General features: G+C 42.0%; 1 protein-coding gene and 1 long non-coding RNA gene across 3 annotated transcripts in view; one reads left to right on the top strand and one right to left on the bottom strand.

Moving 5' to 3' along the window:
• The first annotated feature begins 1443 nt into the window (after positions 1 to 1443).
• Positions 1444 to 2470, top strand: LOC309374354. The gene is made up of 2 exons (XR_014170548.1): positions 1444 to 1580; positions 1803 to 2470. It is a non-coding gene; the product is annotated as an uncharacterized lncRNA (long non-coding RNA).
• A 1577-nt stretch (positions 2471 to 4047) lies between these two features.
• The window catches only part of CAP2 (cyclase associated actin cytoskeleton regulatory protein 2), a 39111-nt gene continuing 24988 nt past the window's right edge, over positions 4048 to 18170 (bottom strand). For both annotated transcript variants that reach the window (XM_081918473.1, XM_081918474.1), the window contains 7 exons: positions 17705 to 17810; positions 11094 to 11289; positions 10118 to 10290; positions 8898 to 9021; positions 8108 to 8190; positions 6917 to 7057; positions 4048 to 6161 (listed from right to left, as the gene is read on the bottom strand). In XM_081918473.1, coding sequence (XP_081774599.1) covers positions 6078 to 6161; positions 6917 to 7057; positions 8108 to 8190; positions 8898 to 9021; positions 10118 to 10290; positions 11094 to 11289; positions 17705 to 17810 — 907 coding nt within the window. In that variant the 3' untranslated portion in view covers positions 4048 to 6077. The remainder of the gene's footprint in view (positions 6162 to 6916; positions 7058 to 8107; positions 8191 to 8897; positions 9022 to 10117; positions 10291 to 11093; positions 11290 to 17704; positions 17811 to 18170) is intronic.

The following is an 18170-nucleotide window of genomic DNA, read 5'->3' as shown; positions in this document are numbered from 1 at the left end:
CTCGTTAGACTCCTAGCCAGGATTCCTTACATCCACCGCTCTTAAATCCTTTTCAGTCTCTCTCAGGCTTTTCTGCCAATAGTCCTCTTTGCTGGTCTTCAGGTCTCGAAGGGTGTCTGTCACGATTGCTTCGTCTTCTCCCAATTCAAACCTCATTAAGGAAACTTGTTGCCAGGACTCTACCAAAAATCCCCCAAGCTCCAAATAATCAAGGCCAGAAAAGAGGAGGAAGTCCCAGTTATGTTTCTTTATTCCTTTAAATTTCAAAATTCCATGGTTTCCAGGGACTTCTTCCTTAACTTTTCTCCTCAGTTTCGTCTGTTCAGGTTTTGTAATCCAAAGGGTTTCTTTGTTTCCTGGCAGCATAGATTTCTGTTCAAGATTTTTTGTCCACACTTTCCCTCCTCCGACTTCCTTTTCCACCAACTCCAAGGATATCCTTTCTGGTTCGACTGCGGGGACTTTCAAAAACAAGTCTTTAGTTCCTTCAACAGGATTGCTTATTTTAGAACTCAAGGACGAAAGTTGTTTATCCATTTCCATGGTCTGCTCTTGCAAGATTCCCACGAGAAAGAAAGCTCTCTCTATTTCTGCTAATAATTTTCCTTCTGCAGCCATTGTAATGTCACTAGTTTCCCCTAGGGGGGTTGCCATTGTTCAAAGTTCTACGCCAACAATCCTTTTACCTGTTGTTTATTTACTTTGTTTCAAGTCACATCTACTTATATGTAACACCTTTAAACCAAAGAGATACAATTTTATCCTTTATTCAGCTGTCTGACAGCTCAGTTGACAGCTGTCAAACTCCAATTCCTTCAGGCTAGGTTGATGCAGGACGCTCCCAGGTCCAGGGGGGGGTGGTCACAAAAGTTTCCAAAATTCGCCTCTTCCCTCCAGCACAACTTAAAAAGATAAAAGCTTATTCTCAAAAATTAATGGAATCTCTTATCAGTCTCAATAGACACAAGATCTTTTTTTCCGATCTTAGGTTTTTGCTCCTTGCTTCCAATTGCCTGTATGAAGGGGGGGGTGCGGACTTCCCTTTAGCACATCCCCCCCGATCGCCCAATTAAAAAAGATTTTTTAAAGTCCAAATTTCCTTCTACTCACGGGGGTGTTTGTTTCCAGTCCAAATTTCAGGTAGAAAGTTGACGTTCTCCGGTGAATGGCTTGCGGCTTCACTCCACTGAGATAGCGGTTTACTCTCAGCACCACGCCACCCCCCGTACCTTCTCCGCAGCCTTTAAAAAGGCTCTTCGACTGTCGGGGGGGCGCTTAAGGTGCCCGCTGAGTCACCAAGTCCGCAGGTATCAGACCTGCGGTTTCTGAGGGTCCCCGCGTCGCCGGCGCGGCAAGACCCGTCCTCAGTGGAGCCGATTCCCTCCGGAGCTCGGAGGGAATCCGCCATTACACCGATCACGTCAACCCGGAAGTCCTTTCCTGCCATTCCTGATCCCCAGCAGCTCTTACTCAGAGGCAAACTACCTCTGGTACTAGAAGTAATATACAACCATTGTGACTACCAGCCTTATCCTCCACGAGTATGGGTGGATATTCCTTTTTTAAGTCAACATGTTTAGGTTTGAGTTCAAACTGTAGTTTGGGTTGAGCTTAGAAGTCTTACTGCCTAGTCCTATCAGTATTTACTCTGAGTTCAGTGAGGCTTACTCCCAAGTAAATGTGCATATTTGCAGTCTTAGAACTTAGCTGCAGTCCTATGTGCAATTGGGAATACCTCTGGCTGAATTTTCAGTGGGATTAATAAATATGCAAACACTGAACAAGAAAGTTTGCTAGAACAGTATATTGCCACTGCAGCAGGTAAAAGTAAGGTAAAGGACCCCTGGACGGTTAAGTCCAGTCAAAGGTGACTGCAACATAACATTATGACAGATATATTATTTTAATTCAATTGCACACCAGTGTAACCTGCATACTAGAAATGAACAGCAGCAACCTGCCATTCTCTTATAGGATCAGCAACTTTTTTATTCCTTATTCATATGTACTCCTTTGTGCTTAACTCTAACTTGATTGTGAGTATTCACATATATTCGAATAATTAGACATGAGACCTGAGTGATTGTTTTCCCTCTCTCTGCCTATATTTGAATGGTTGCCCTTAGAATTCTAAAATAATTTCAGGTTTTAAAAATATAAATGTCACAGCCCACTTCAAGATAAAATTAACAGTATCATTTGTTCTTTTTTAATTCAACAAACATATTTTCAAAACTGTAGCTCTTCCCATTTTTTCTGAGGAGTTTTTGGAAATCGTTTACATTCTAGTGCTTATTCTGCCACCTGGTGGCTATGCAGAGTCAGTATCTCAACAAAGGTTGATAAGTAAAAGTCAGGTATACTGTATTTGCTTTTTTGCTTTATTTTCACAGTCATATTTGTAGATTCTGCTTTTAATTGCAAAGTGAGAACACAAATTGATTCATATTTAAACACATAATTTCCCCAAGCATATGTTCTTTAAAGCCTTTTCTTATTGAGTATTTGCTGAAGGTGGTGAAAGCCACTGAGCTTCTTGGGCAGGAGTCAGCAAGGTTTATCTTGCCTGGGCCGGATCGTTCCCGCGGGGATCCCTCTGTGGGCCAGATTGTGTGTGCACATGCGTGCGCCGGTTCGCAATTTTCAGCGTCTGTGTCTGCGCAGATGCGATTTTCTGCATCTGCACATGTGCAGATGTGATGTTCAGCGCTGTGGAAGCGAGTCTCTGCACCGCGCTGCGCCAACTCGATTCAGGGGCAGCTCGTGGGCCATGACCTCCGTGGCCTGCTTCCGGCCCATGGGCCTTAGGTTGCTGACCCCTGCTCTTGGGCTTTCCAGTTGGAAGGTCAGCGGTTTGAATCCCTGCAACAGGTGAGGTCCCGTTGCTCTGTCCCAGCTCTTGCCAACCTAGCAGTTCGAAAGCACACCAGTGCAAGTAGATAAGTAGCTACTGCTGCGACAGGAAGGTAAATGGTTTTCCGTGCGCTCTGGCTTCTGTCACAGTGTTCCATTGCGTCAGAAGCAGTTTAGTCATGCTGGCCACATGACCCGGAAAGCTGTCTGTGGACAAACGCTGGCTCCCTCAACCTGAAAGCAAGATGAGCACTGCACCCCACAGTTGCCTTTGACTGGACTTAACCATCCAGGGGTCCTTCACCCGTAGCTTTTTATAGGTGTCCTGTGGTTTGACAGTACCTACAATGCAATTTTCAGCTTTGACATTGTGATGGACTTATGTTCAGTACAGTACTTGAGAGTTGGTCGCAGTACCAGTTACACAATACAAATCAATACTCTACTTTGCTGAGTATTTTACCCAGCATGTTTACAAATCAAGCTCTTCGTTGTGCAATTAACTCTCAGCTTATAAAGTCCCATTTAACTCACTGCTGCAGCACTATGTCTGACTAGAATTTGGATGCAAAATGTTATAACCAGTATACAAATGTCAATTGCCTCTGATTAAAACGTAACATGTAGTCTCATGTTTCCCTGGGTAGTGCGTGTGTCCTCAAGGTTCTCAATTCTGCATCGGCTCAACTTAAATCCGCTTAAATCACGTGCTCACCATTCATTATGTAATTTGAGCAAATTTGAAGATGCGTTGGATACATGTATCTTTTAACTTCCTTTTCCCTTCCTTACCCTCTTGTACATCCTGATCTGCCAAAATTCCTATTGGTAAGCTCCTTTGGTGGGGAACTGGGGTTTGTAGTATGGTGCTTTGTGCCACATACATTGGCAACATAGAAGTAAATAAATCACTAAATAATCAGATGGGCAAGGGCAGATTCTTTCTTCCTCTCAGCCTTTCCGTTTGCTTACTATCGGCTCATACTCTGCTTAGTATCTTGTCAGTTGTGGCTTTGCAACATTGGGACACTCACCCCAGTGCAGCTCATCTGTTGTCAAGAAGACTGATTTCTTTTTCAGTTTCAGATGTAAGTGCTTGTGAGTTAAATGCATCTTATTATATACGCAAATCTCCCTTACGTTTTGAACATGAAAGGCCATTTTTTAAAAAAACAAACAAACCTCTACAATGCATTATATTTAAACAAGTTACCATTTTATTTTTAGTCATGTCAGGTTTACTATTGAAAAATGACATGTACTAAACCCACAACAACATTATACATACAGATCAAACATCAGATAGCAAAATCTTATTCTGTGAGTACTATTTGTTGTAGTATCTATACAGTACTACAGTCAAATATAATTTAAAAATGAAGGAGTTACATATTTTGTAAGGTGCAGTAGGCACGATTTATATCCTGATCTAGCTTTGCAAGCATATTACCATTATTTCACTGTTACAAAGTAGTATAAGTAATCAAAATCAAAATGTATCGAAATCATACAACATGTACTGCACATCACATTAGTGTTACAAATTAAAAATATGGACCGTGTAAGTCAAGCCCATCTCCCAAAATACAATCCTTTTAGTCTGAGTTCAAAATTTATTCAGAAATAGTCTATGGCTTTTCTTAACGTACATTTTCGAATAAATGCATGCATACCTTACAAATGGAAATCGAAGCAGAAATACACCCTTGCCCAATACACAAAATAAGATATATAACTAGGATAACCAACTTCTGTATTATTAGGAGCCACTCTAATCTCCAGACAGTGGTCTGGAAGTGTGTTTTATTGCAAAAGCTGGCACTCTCTCAGATGGCGGCCAGGATGTATAATAAAATTGGTGCTATTAAGCAACACAGCCTTCACAATGATAGAGTGGATGTATGCAGGCAGAGGAGGCTACTACATACAAAACGGCAAGAGACATAGAACATCCAAGTGTGGAATAGCTCTTAGCATTTCTGAAGCAAAACCCTATTCCTTGAATGGAAAACAGGGCAGTATCTAACAGAGTGCACCTACTGAACTCAGTGCACTAACATTACAATGTAATAGCAAGTATATTGATTTCAGTGGGTCTGTCTCAGATTGTGACTTAAGTCTGATACCATTATATAACTTTTTACCATGTCTTCATTAATGTTTGGTAGGGTGGCAAGTCGTAAGCTTTGGCCTTACCCCAGAAGACACTGCATTATATTGTCTTCTCGTTCCTTCCAGACATAGGAATAATTAGCATTTGTGAGATCCAGGAGAAACGATGCTTAACATTCAGCTAAGACCCTTTATGTTATCATTTTTTTTTTCAGATTAGGTTGTTAAATACTGTTTGACCCAAGTAAACAGTAAAGCCCACAAACAAGGAAATGTTATAATGGACAGGGGAGAAGAGGGGGGGGGACTCAGTAGAATGCAGATTTACTTACGTTTAAAATAACTTTTTCTATAAATTATCTCTGAGCTAACGTCAACAAAATTGAATAGAAACAAAGATAACAGCAAACTCTCCTTGTTAAAAATAGATAGTCAAGGGAAATAAGAAATTGAAAAAAATCTAGCTTTTCTTTTCCATTAGCAGCTATATTGCTGAGAGTTCTGCCATTTCAACTTTCAGAAGCACAAAGACATATAAGAACTACAGACTTTTTGGGCTCCAGGTTTATTAGGTGATACATGAATGAACTGAAATCTAAAATGAACATCTTAACCTCCTACGGTTTTTTTAAATCGGTCAAAACATTAAAAAAGGAATGCACTGAAACATGACAAAAGTGTATCATGCAGACATTTGGCTTCCTGTATGCAGTGAAATAGCCAGTAACCTGAATAGTTAATTTAAAAAATATTTATACATTCACATGACATTGTGTATGACCTATTTGCAAATTGTGGACATGTTGAGAATATCAGGATGCCTACAAAAAGTGAACAGGGGCTGTGCAGTGGTTTCAAAGTGTGTCATGGCAAAATGAACATTCATGCCTCCCTCAAACATAGTTGTGTACATCAGTATACCTTTTTCCTCCACAGAGATAGTGTCAGTGGAGGAAAAAGACTATGTAATACAGCGTATGGTTTCCAGAACACAAAGTAGCTGCTGGAAGGCTTATCACTCATTACAAACCAGTGCTACTTCTTCATGCTGCTGTTTTAAGATGAATTTCTTTGGAGATTGTGGTCATTGGTTTCTGTCCGGCCCTAGGAAGTTAACCCACAATCTCTGTAGGATCAGTGACCAACTTGGATCCATCCCACGACGTCTTGAACTGTTCAGGAACAGGAAATTCTTTCTATATGGACACAAGATTGACAATGTCAGTTGGTCAAACAAGTGGCTGTTATGAAAACTGATGCCCTCACTGTTAGTGGCACATGACTGAGGAGGCTTTTATAAGTCAGTCACGCTATAAAGGACCTTCTTGATTACATTCAGGGGGAAAAACAAGTGTGGCATTTTTTCATTTTTTGTTGCACTAGCAGATTTGTGATTTCTCCTCTTGATGTAATTTGATGACAACCATCTCAATCTCTTATGTGTAGGGTTAGAACGTAAGGTTAGGATAGCATAAATGCCAAAAAGTAAGAAAATGCTGTCACTGAAATTCTACTCAATATTGATCCAGAGCAGACTCCAATGTATAGTTAGCAGAGTTAAAACTTAAACATGTTGCAGGATTCCCCAAAAATAGACCAAGGGCAATTAATATTTCATCCAGCAGAGCTTTACTGCTGCTGAAGGCAAATGAGCATAATGGTCACAAATCCAATACATTCAGGATTGGTGCTGTCCAAAAGAAATCCAGATGCAGCAGACTTAACTTAAACTTCACAATAACTTATAATAAGTCTAAACCTTAATATTATATACAGAACACCACACCAGAACAAAAAGAGAATGAGTATATATTAATTATACTGTATATATTCCAGAAACAATTTACTTTAATCCAAAAAACTGTTTTCTTCAAAGCAACTTGCTGTCAGTATACAATTCAGTGTGTATTTCAGAAATTTGTATCAGAAAGTTTTAAAATATTACACTTACATAATCACCATCCTTTGGGATAAGGATGTTCATTTCAGATGACTTAGCACTCACAATCTCACAATCTAATGATTCCTCACTGAGGTATATATGACAGCCTTCAGTCTTGTTAATTGAAATGGTTGGCACTTTCCCTATTACCTGCAGAACAATCAAAGGACTTTATAACAAATCAAAATAGTAAAGAAAAAGATGTTAACACAACAGAGAAGTGTTTTGGGGTTTTTTTCCACCAGGCCAGGCAGAGCTTAATTAAAACCAGCAAAATTTCAATGGTAATTCAATACACAAGTCAGCCCCCATAGTCCGTTGCCACCGTGTTATAAACAACTGAATGGTTGCATTAAAAAATTGTCAAGCATTGCTCTCATGTTACCCACTTTAATTTCAACAGGCCTTCCATTGAAGCAGAATCAGGTGACATGCAGCTCTCTGGCAATTCCCCCCCCCGGCATTGAAAATATCATCAGAATAGGTGCCAGGCAGTCAGCTAAGGGGAGCAAGATCCATCTGAGGAAAACCTAAACAATCAAGGAGGTTTGCAGGCAGTTCTTCAGATACCTAGATTGTAAAATATTGTCATCCATCAACAACCTATCTCCTCTCCATCTCACCTGTGCACAGAATGACCTTTGCATGCCCCCTAAAGGAGAGGAGAAAGTGGATCAGAGGACCTCCCTATGCAGGATATTCCATAGAATAAGCATGTTTCTTTGAAGGCGGGTACAGGGAACTAAGCAGATGGCTATTAGCCAGCTCTGAAAGTTTAACAGATGTAAAGGACACCACAGATTGATGGGCTGAGTCACTGCTTGTCAAGAGCAATGCCTGGTGATATTTCTCCCCTCCCTCCTTCTTTCTCTATAAAAGAGCAAAGGTTGCCTGAGGTCACAAAGAGCACATTTGTAGGTGCATATATAAAATGGAAAGAATTAATAGTCACACCATATTATAAATATAGTGTAAATGTTGCTGAAGCTCACAAGTAGAGCATGAAAGCAACAGTGAGATATAACTTAAAGGCCCAACTAGACATGGTGTTAAATGCATCTTTGCATCTAACATGCATGTTTTTTAAAAATACAAAGAGGAGCTGTTGGTGGAAGCTGATGATCAGTGGAACCTCAGCAGGTGGAGTAGGAGAGTCTATCTTTCTTGTTCCCCGTATTAGTGTTATGAATGGATGTTTACCTGTATCTGAATATCCTTGGAATTGATCACTTCAACAATACCCACAACGTTGTCAAACACAAGGCCAAACTTTTTGCAATTGTCTGGAAAAAAGGGGAGAAATAAAAAGGTCACAAAATGTATTCAGTGCTATCTGTTGTTGAACATATGAGAAAGACATTAACTGCTACAACTTGCAAGTGTTTGCTGGTTATAGCTAATTAAGATTTACACAGAGTAGATCCACTGAAATGAACAGACTTATGTTAATCATAGTTACAGATAGGTAGCCGTGTTGGTCTGCCATAGTCAAAACAAAAAAAATTCCTTCCAGTAGCACCTTAAAGACCAACTAAGTTAGTTCTTGGTATGAGCTTTCGTGTGCATGCACACTTCTTCAGATACACACTGTGTATCTGTGTATCTGAAGAAGTGTGCATGCACACGAAAGCTCATACCAAGAACTAACTTAGTTGGTCTTTAAGGTGCTACTGGAAGGAATTTTTTTTGTTATGTTAATCATGTCCATTAATTTTAATGGATGAGTATTGCAAACATTGGAATCAACTCAGAGAATCTAGCTAATTTTATTCACATTCTTATCCCCACAGGTTTCAAAACGAGTAACAATTGTGTCCTAAAGTGGTATCACCTATAAAAGCTTTGCAGGACGTTCATTACAATCCTATGCATATTTCCTCCCCCCCCCCCCCGCCCCAAGTAAGTCTCACTATATTCAACAGGGTTTATTCCAGGTATATGTACATAGGATTACAGCCTTAGTCTTCACTCTAGAAATAAGCACACATACCAACTGTAATGGAATTAATTTTCCCTTTCATCTGTAATGTAGATTTGTTGCACTTGAAAATGTAAGCTACTTGTTTGAGTTCAGTGTCAGAAATTAAAAGGTCATTCTTGTCGTCTTGGTATTCCTGCATTAAAAAGAAAGAAAAGAAGGAACAAACCACAGATTAGCTTTAAGAGATAGTAGCATTTGCACTTTTCTCCCAATCACTATTATCTCACAAAAAGTGGGTGAGAATCTAACCTGCAGCTACCTTATTTTGGTGTATCACCTGCTTTTCCACCAAGCTGCAAGACCCACAGGAGTGTTTTGAGAATCAACACATGAATACATGGTATCAGTAATTTGTGTATTTCTTTGGGCTAGACGAAGTTATCTAAAATGATTTCAAAGTTTAATTATTCGAGATTTTAACAAATGAAATTAATCCAATTTTGGGTGAAGTTTCCAAACATTTTGGGTGAAATTTAAATAAGCACATTTTTAAAGAAAAAACTACTTGCAGTGATAAGACGTCAAACATGCGCGTCATCCAGGGAACGGCACTGAAAGTGCAGCCTTTGTTTGACTTTTAGATTGGAAGCAATATTTGTTCTGCAAATTTGTTAATATCATACCCAACTTTCTAACAATATTTGCAAATAAGCAATTCTGAGGATTCTTCCCAAAGACTGCATAATTATTTTCAGCATCATTGGTGCATATCATTCCAAGTCATGTTCTTAAGTAGGGCTCCACCTCCTTGCAATTTACTTACTTTTGTGGAAATATGGCAGTATGCTATTTCATGCAGAGCACAGTTACACCAACATCTAATGGCATTTACTTAAAGGGAAACATTGAGATGTTTGAATGTGCTGTTTTATACAGTATGTTACTACAGTCGTACCTTGAATCCCGAACACCTTGGTACTCGGATGTTTTGGCTCCCGAATGCTGCAAACCCGGGAGTGAGTGTTTCGGTTTGCGAACCTTCTTTGGAACCCGAACATCCGACGGGGCTTCCACAGCTTCTGATTGGCTGCAGGAGCTTTGTGTAGCCAATCAGAAGCCATGCTTTGGTTTCCAAATGTTTTGGAAGTCGAATGGACTTCCGGAACGGATTCCGTTCGACTTCTGAGGTACGACTGTACACCTTTTGCACACTGTTTACTCCAGAGAAAGTTCAGTAAACCAAGTCAGTTTACTCTAGTAAAGGTCATTTATAGGTGAGCTGAACTTACCACTCTCCATTTCTTTCCTTCCAGTTCCAACACAGGACAGTGGCTCTGCTGGGGAGGCTTGGGAGTAGTCGGATTTGGTGCATGGCTTTTTGTAGGAGATCGAATCGGTGTCCCCTGAGCCCGAAGACTGGGATTCTTATGAGTCTTCAGGTCATCAGAGACATGGCGAAGCCCTAAGAAAACCACAAGCAGCTGTACAAAAATAGCAGCTTTGTACACCTAAAAGCATCGCCTTCATCGGATTGGTTGATATGGTGGCCCAACTTTTGCTATTGTGTTGTGTTCGATAAATCAGCAGGCACTTGTATTTTAATGCAACTTTGCCTGCAGAAAAGCGTTATTCCTGATTCTATTTATAGAGTATAATGGAGTCAAAGAGCTGGAAGGGACCACAAGTCATATAGCCCAGCCACCCACAATGCAGGAAACTTTTGCCCAGTGGCGTAGCGTGGGTTGTCGGCACCCGGGGCAAGGCAAGTAATTTGCACCCCCTAACCCGTGGATTTGCGGCCCCTAACCCGTGGATTTGCGCCCCCTAACCCTAACCCCCAGATGTTGCGCCCGGTGCGGCCGGCCCCCCATGCTACGCCACTGCTTTTGCCCAATGTGGGGCTCGAACCCACGACCCTGAAATGGAGATCCTCACGCTCTGCCAACCGAGAGCTTTATGTCTGATTAAGAGCACAACGCTTAACGTTTCTCAAAATGCGAAGGCGTGCAACATCAAAAGAGACTCCGGAATCAACTGACAGCAAATTAATGTTACAAGAGTGGCATCAGGTTTCTAAATGATGTACTTTTGTGTACACAGGGTCCTGAAAGCAATCAGGATGTCATTTTGCGCTTCCTTGACCAGTGGCTCTATGCCCTAGGGAAAGACGCATGGCAGTTAATGAAAGCTTGCTTGGTGTTTTGTTTCTTGAAGGAACAAAAAGATAAGGACTATCAAATTGCAAATGTATTATTTTCTTGGCACCTTTGGTAATTGTTTCTCCCTGGTTCAGCTGGGCAAATAAGGCTGAGCGGGTTGCAGTTGCATCATCTTTTGCATTTTCTGTATCAAAGACAGGAGGGGGTCCTGGTGGTGGTGGAGGAGGAGGAGGTGGAGGTGGAGGAGGACCCTGGTTGCTTGCTAGAGTAGACAGCCCAGATGCTGCTGAAGCAATTGGACCCTATAAGGAAAATTTTAAAAAGGCGTCTGGAACTATATAAACAAATGGTGTCACAAATCACGAGAAACTCTTCTGCACTATACTTTTGGTACGATGGAATATGCACCGATCCCATAATTTCATTGTGGAATGCATGATTAACAAACAACAACAACCTAGAATACAGTGACTATATGAAAGGTTCAAGGTGGTCACAGTTAGAAAACAAATAATAGGTTTGGATGCCTGTAAAAAAAATAAACTGTTTAGATTTATGCAATTTTGGAATTCTGTCTCCTTTGTTGCTTACGACCATTGGCCATCACAAAATAGTTTCAGGAAAAAATAAACATAAAGACAAGCTACAACCTGTATTACATAAAATAATATACAATACATAAAAGAATAAAAAAAAATATTCCAGGGAAGCAAATTGTATTATTCATATTCCTAAACTGATTAGTCGTCTTTACAATTAACAACTCTGATATGGAATTTTCTATTTATCTTCCAAGGCTTGTTCCAGGACATGCACTTTCAGCTAAACCATGAAGGATATGTGAACTTACACCAAATAATATGGAAATAAAGATTAGTAGTAAAAAAAATCAACCTGATAATAGTGGTCACTTATTATACCATCCCAAGGACTGTCAAGATGTAATGTAATGTTAAAATACAAAAAGTTAGGTACAACCCTACGCATTCTTATTTAAAAGTACCATATTTTTCGCTCCATAGGACGCACTGCCCTATAGGACGCACCTAGTTTTTTTTGGGGGGGGGGAATAAAGAAAAAAAATATATTTCCCCCACAAGCACGGGGCTGGCGCGGGGGAAGCCCGAGCTTCCCCCAACCCCAGCCCCCAGAACAGCCTGCTATCCGCAAGCCTGGGGAGCCGTGCAGGTCTCCCCAGGCTTGCGGAGAGCTGCGCGAAGCCGGGGCGCACTCTTCAGCGCGCCCCAGGCTTCGGAATGCAGACAGCTCTGCGCAACCCTCTGGAGCCCGGCACGGCTTCGCAAGGAGAATCTGCTGAGTGCTCAAGAAATTAATAAATAGAGAGCAGAGAATGGTGGGTTTCCCTGGCTCTCCATTTACTTCTTTATCCCGCCTGCATAAGGTTGTGCTTGCATAAGTAAAGCCTGTGCAAATTGTGGGCTTCCTCTATACAGGGAGCTTTGACGTGGGTGCTTTCAAACCACCACCCCACATGTGCAGTCTGGGCCCATTTGCGGAGGCTAGTCTAAAACAGAAGACCTGGAAGGTGAGGCAAAGAGGGACTTTAAAACTCTTTCATATCCAGGTTTGCCCTTTCTTCTCTGCTTTGAAAACTAGCCCATCTGCTTTTCGTCATCCTAGCAATGGGGTAATGGCAGCAGCAGATGGCTGAGTGAGGTGGCAGTGCTCAGTCACCTTCAGCCAGTTGCATCACTGCTGCTTACCAGTAGGGGCAAGGAAGCAGGGAGGTTGGCACAGTGCAAATACACCAATAGAGACAAATTAGTGTGTTTGCTTTATGCTGACCTTATCACTGCCTCAGCCTTCCCTCTCTACCTCCTGGTTCTGGAAGGAGCACTGTCTCTGAGGGAGCAGTTATGCCCAAGTAACCTCTTTGGTCACAGTGGCCCACGCTGGGGCTTAGTAACTGTCCCAGCCCCTCCATTTCCTCACAAAAACTCGTCTATCTGAGCAGTGCCTGCATGAGGGAGCTGCAGGACTGTGAATCCACAGACTTCAGCTTAGGACCTTGTATAAGAAAGATGTGTTACAGTTTCTCAAAAGTCCACCCTTCTCTTAATCCAGCAGGTGCTTGCTGTTCCAAACCATTCTTTAGATTAAGTGTGAGCAGATGTTAATAACAATGTATCCTTATAAAAAGGCATTTAAACAGCTATTTAACTAGCACAAATGGTTACGACGTCTGTCTTCTAGGTTTATGTCAGCTGCCTTCCTTAGCAACAGCTGCTCTCTCATTGCTGCCCCTTATAGCATATAGTTTGGTCAAGTAACATACGAAAGTATTTGTGCCAAAGTATCTGTGGGTGGTTGATCTCACTCGCAATTAAGATCCATTTGTTGCCAACCGTGGAATTGTTTGAAAGTAATTCCAAAAAACATAAAGGGAATCAGGATTACAGATTATAAAAGCATGCAAAAAAGACTTGCTTTTGAAGGGAAGCACATTGTATTTTAATGTCAAATGTATCATTAGTTTTCTGAGGAATATTTATGTAGAAAAGATACTAGATTAGCCTTATTGCAATTGGTAATAAATCCTGCGTTGATGAGGGTGTGGGAGCTACCAGCTCCTGCCCTGGGAATGAAGTTGGCCAAGTTCCTAACGTTTGCAGGAGATACAAAATGAAGCTTTCTAAGGATTAGGGTTTTGCTCCTCAACTTCCATCTCCTTCCACTGGAGATCAACATAACACAGGGGAGAGATATTCCTGCAGGAACTCTGATCAATGATGACTACCTTGCCCTCTGGCAAGTGGGAGTTGTGAGTGCCCACACTTGGACAGACACCACCTGGGTTTTGGGCAGGTACAGGAAACCACACTGGTGTCATTCCACTGGCAGGTACTTCAGACTCCACACAATGGAGGCCAAGGTAAGTGTGTGTGTTGGGGACAGGGGAGATGTTGATCAGAGGCCCTGCAATGGCTTTTATTGAACTTAGACAAACATAGGAAGATGCCTTATGCCAAGTCAGACCACTGGCCCATTTAGTATGGTCTACACCATTGTTTCCCAAACTTGGGTCTCCAGATATTTTTGGATTACAACACCCATCTTCCCTAGCTGGCAGGACCAGTGGTCAGAGATGATGGGAACTGTAGTTCAAAAACAGCTGGAGACCCGAGTTTGGGAAATACTGGTATACACAAACTGGCGGAACTCTACAGCCACAGCAGGTGCTGAAACTGCCCAACGGTTTGACTTCACCCCCAAAGGCACACTCCTCCTTTGTCTCCCGAGATGGACGGATGCCAACAACACAAACTGGCAGTGGCTCTCCTGAGTTTCAAATGGGGCCTCTCCCAAGCAGCTGGAGATGCCAAGGATTGGACCTGGGGTCATCTGCATGCAAAGCAGATTCTGTACCACCAGACTATGGCCCATCCTTGTCAACTCCTTTGAGATCAAGATCTAGCAGTAAATAATAATAATAGTAACAACAACAACAACAATTTATTATTTATACCCTGCCCATCTGGCTGGGTTTCCCCAGCCACTCTGGGCGGCTCCCAACAGAATTAAAAGCACAACAGAACATCAAACATTAAAAGCTTCCCTAAACAGGGCTGCCTTCAGATGTTGTCTAAAAGTCAGATAGTTGTTTATTTCCTTGACATCTGGTGGGAGGGTGTTCCACAGGGCGGGTGCCACTACTGAAAAGGCCCTCTGCCTGGTTCCCTGTAACCTCACTTCTTGCAGTGAGGGAACCACCAGAAGGCTCTCAGCGCTGGACTTCAGTGTCCAGGCGGGGGGGGGAGACGTTCCTTCAGGTATACTGGGCCGAGGCCGTTTAGGGCTTTAAAGGTCAGCACCAACACTTTGAATTGTGCTCAGAAACATACTGGGAGCCAGTATAGGTCTTTCAGGACCACTGTTATATGGTCTCGGCAGCCATTCCCAGTCACCAGTCTAGCTGCTGCATTCTGGATTAGTTGCAGTTTCTGGGTCACCTTCAAAGGTAGCCCCATGTAGAGCGCATTGCAGTAGTTCAAGCGGGAGATAACTAGAGCATGCACCACTCTGGTGAGACAGTCTGTGGGCAGGTAGGGCCTCAGCCTGTGTACCAGATAGAGCTGGAAGACAGCTGCCCTGGAAACAGAAAATTTGGGGTGGCTGCTGCATACATATTTCTACTGCTATTGACTCCCCCTGGTAGTTGAAGTAAAATGCACATTCACTTTCTTAGCTCATCAGTTGTTTGACCTCCTAATTTTCATCTTCAGTCAGTGGCATTTGAAGAACCAAGCTTGGAAATGGGATATAGGTGTTAAAAAGAAGAGTCCATATACCACTACTGTTTACCCCACTCAATTGTAAAAAAGTTCCTGGTGCCTACATTCATGTATCCACCTTTCAACCAATCAGTGTGTGGTCCAGTAGATAATAACTGGACTTCAGCTCAAGTTCAGATCCCAGGTTAGGCATGGAGTAATTCTGGGTAGCCAAGGGAGTGACACTCACTATGAGATTCAGTTTCCTTCTGTAAAACAAGGTATCAAAGACCTACCGCATAGCAGGAAACTGTACATTGCTGCTGCTATTCAATAATACATATAACAACACCTTATTCTTTCCCATTAACATTTATCTTTTAAAAGACATTCTGAACAAAAATGGAGCATTTGAACTTTAAAACATAACTCTGGCAAGCACGGGTCAAATTTCACCATTATGTTTTATATGCTAACGATAGTTAAGTTAATTTTGTGGATGTGTGCCTAATCAGCCTACAGACATTTGAGTTGTGAACGAGGGGGACAGGTGGTGTGAGCAATGACATAAATGAACTGAAAATCCACCCCCCTCCAGGAAACCAATTACTGGGAGTCTCAAAGGAGAAATTTTCATTCTCCTAATAAAAAGCTACAAGCACTACAAACTCTTATAATCCTAGTTACATGCTTAATATGATTACAGAGCTCCATATTGTCCTCTTCACACATACACACACAGACAAAGATGAGGATTGTGAAGCTCAAAATATCATGTAACAGCCTAGAGGAACAGGTGGACTATGACGAGGAGACATAAATCTTTTGTTAAGGTGTTTCTTCTGTAAATGTATACTAGCGTTGTCCCTGCTAACTACAACATTTAGACCACCTGTCTGCCAGCATTCCTGCTGCCCAATGATATGCTAGTTACAAGGTGAAACAGCTGATGATTGCTGCCTCTATAGAAAAATCTAATCCACTTTGGCTGTTTATCTGTTTGTCTGAAGCCATCTAAGAAAAAAAAAAAAGATTAGTGCCATTTATCACCTGTTCTGGATTTGCCATGCTGTCTGTACATCAGTGTGGGTTACATTTAGCCACACTATTTAGTTTAGCGAGCCAATTTTTGGTCTGGTGATTAACTCTACCACCCATGACAGTTTCTATAGCACAGGAGAGAAGAATATAGTGCTGTTTTCACATGCTGACTTTCTCATAATTGTGGTGTTACCCTACTAAAATAAATATAATTATTGAGATACATTTCCTTCCCATTTTCTAAAAGAGTTCTTTCATTACAAATTTTTGCCTGTTAGTGGTGAGCTGATATGTCTAAAAAGCCATAAGTCTTGACATCTTTCATTTAGAAGGCAAGTTATGATGATGAGTAAATTGCACTGAACTAAAACACCTGGCATTTCTTACAGCTCTAGATGGTGAACCTGCTTCTTGCTAAATGCTAAATACTCACCACAATTTGGCACCACGCAAAAGGCAAGAAGAAAGCAAAGGATCTGGATGAGGCCACATAGAACTAACCAAGTTCCTGAAAATTAACTCTTGAAATGTTTTCAACCTACCACACCCAGTCACTTTGCTTACATCTGGATGTCTTATGCCAGGAACTGCCACACACCTGACCTGGAAGCAGAGTCACTTACGTGGGGGTGGGTGGAGAGCTGAGGGGGCAGCAATGTCAGAGCTGTGCAGGGACACTGGTGGAGCCAATCTGCTGCTCTCACTGGTGTGATTACTCAGCACTAACATCCCCTTGCCTTCACCCCTCCCAGTAAGTGACTCCACTGCCAGGAAGTCAGGTACGCGGCCATTACTCCTTGCCAGCCATTACAGTCAAACCTCAGCTCCCGAACGCCTCCGTTTTGGAACTTTTCGGCTCCCGAATGTAGGTAAATGGTCCGGTTTTCAGACGTTTTTCGGAAGCTGAATGTCTGACACGGCTTCCACTTGAGTGCAACCAATCGGAAGCCGCGCCTCGGTTGTCGAACATTTCGGAAGCTGAACAGGCTTCCAGAACAGATTACGTTCAACAACCGAGATTTGACTGTACTGTCTTATGCCTGAGGGGCCAAACTGCATGCGACAATAATCGCGTCATCTGTCCTTCAATGCAAACTTTCTATTTCATTAAACATGTCTGCATTCTACAGCAGCATGTAGAGAGCCCTTGACTTTAACAAGTGTGACATGAATGTGGTCTTTATCATTGAGCTTAGGGTTGACACAGATTCCTGAATTCAGCTGCCAGCATTATCAGGTCTTACATTACCTATTTAAGAGAGAGGGCAAGAAATGGTACATTCACTCGGAGCTTCTTTTTCCTCACAGTAAATTTCTGTAATATAATATCCTCAATTAGCCATTTCCAAGTATCAGAGGGAACAATGAATCCAGGGTAAGAGAGAATAAGTGTTATTCAACTTTTCTTGCATCGGAAGGAAATTCCAATAAATGCAGTACTTACAGTTTTACTCCATGTGAGCCCAGTGGTGTGATATTCTTTGATGTATGCTTGAAGTTCTGCCCAGATATTCAAGAATGACTTCACCCAATCAACATGGCGCAAATCACTGTAGCATAATGGAAAATACTTGTTTAATACATGCATTAAACTTTTTTTTGGGGGGGGCAACCCTTCGATCCCTGGGATCACAGGCCCAACAGAATATTGCAGATGCTGCAAAGAAGGAGGTATTCCAGCAGAAAAGGAGGTCCACCATCAGAAATCTCCTCGATGCAGCTGTGGAAAGCTCAACAGCCACCACTCCGTCCCCCTCCCCAAGTTCTTCAACAGTGGTGAAGGGAGAGTTTGGGAGGCAGGTTGAGCGAGCCTGTTCCCCATACATATTCCTGACAAGGGAAGGAAAACACACTAGTTGTGGAACTGGCATATTGTGGCTGCATTCATTTCATAGGCCTGTACTGGATAG

Source organism: Podarcis melisellensis (genome assembly GCF_964234715.1).
Source record: "Podarcis melisellensis genome assembly, chromosome: 7".
Taxonomy (NCBI): Eukaryota; Metazoa; Chordata; class Lepidosauria; order Squamata; family Lacertidae; genus Podarcis; species Podarcis melisellensis.
This window is presented reverse-complemented; position numbering and strand designations above follow the sequence as displayed.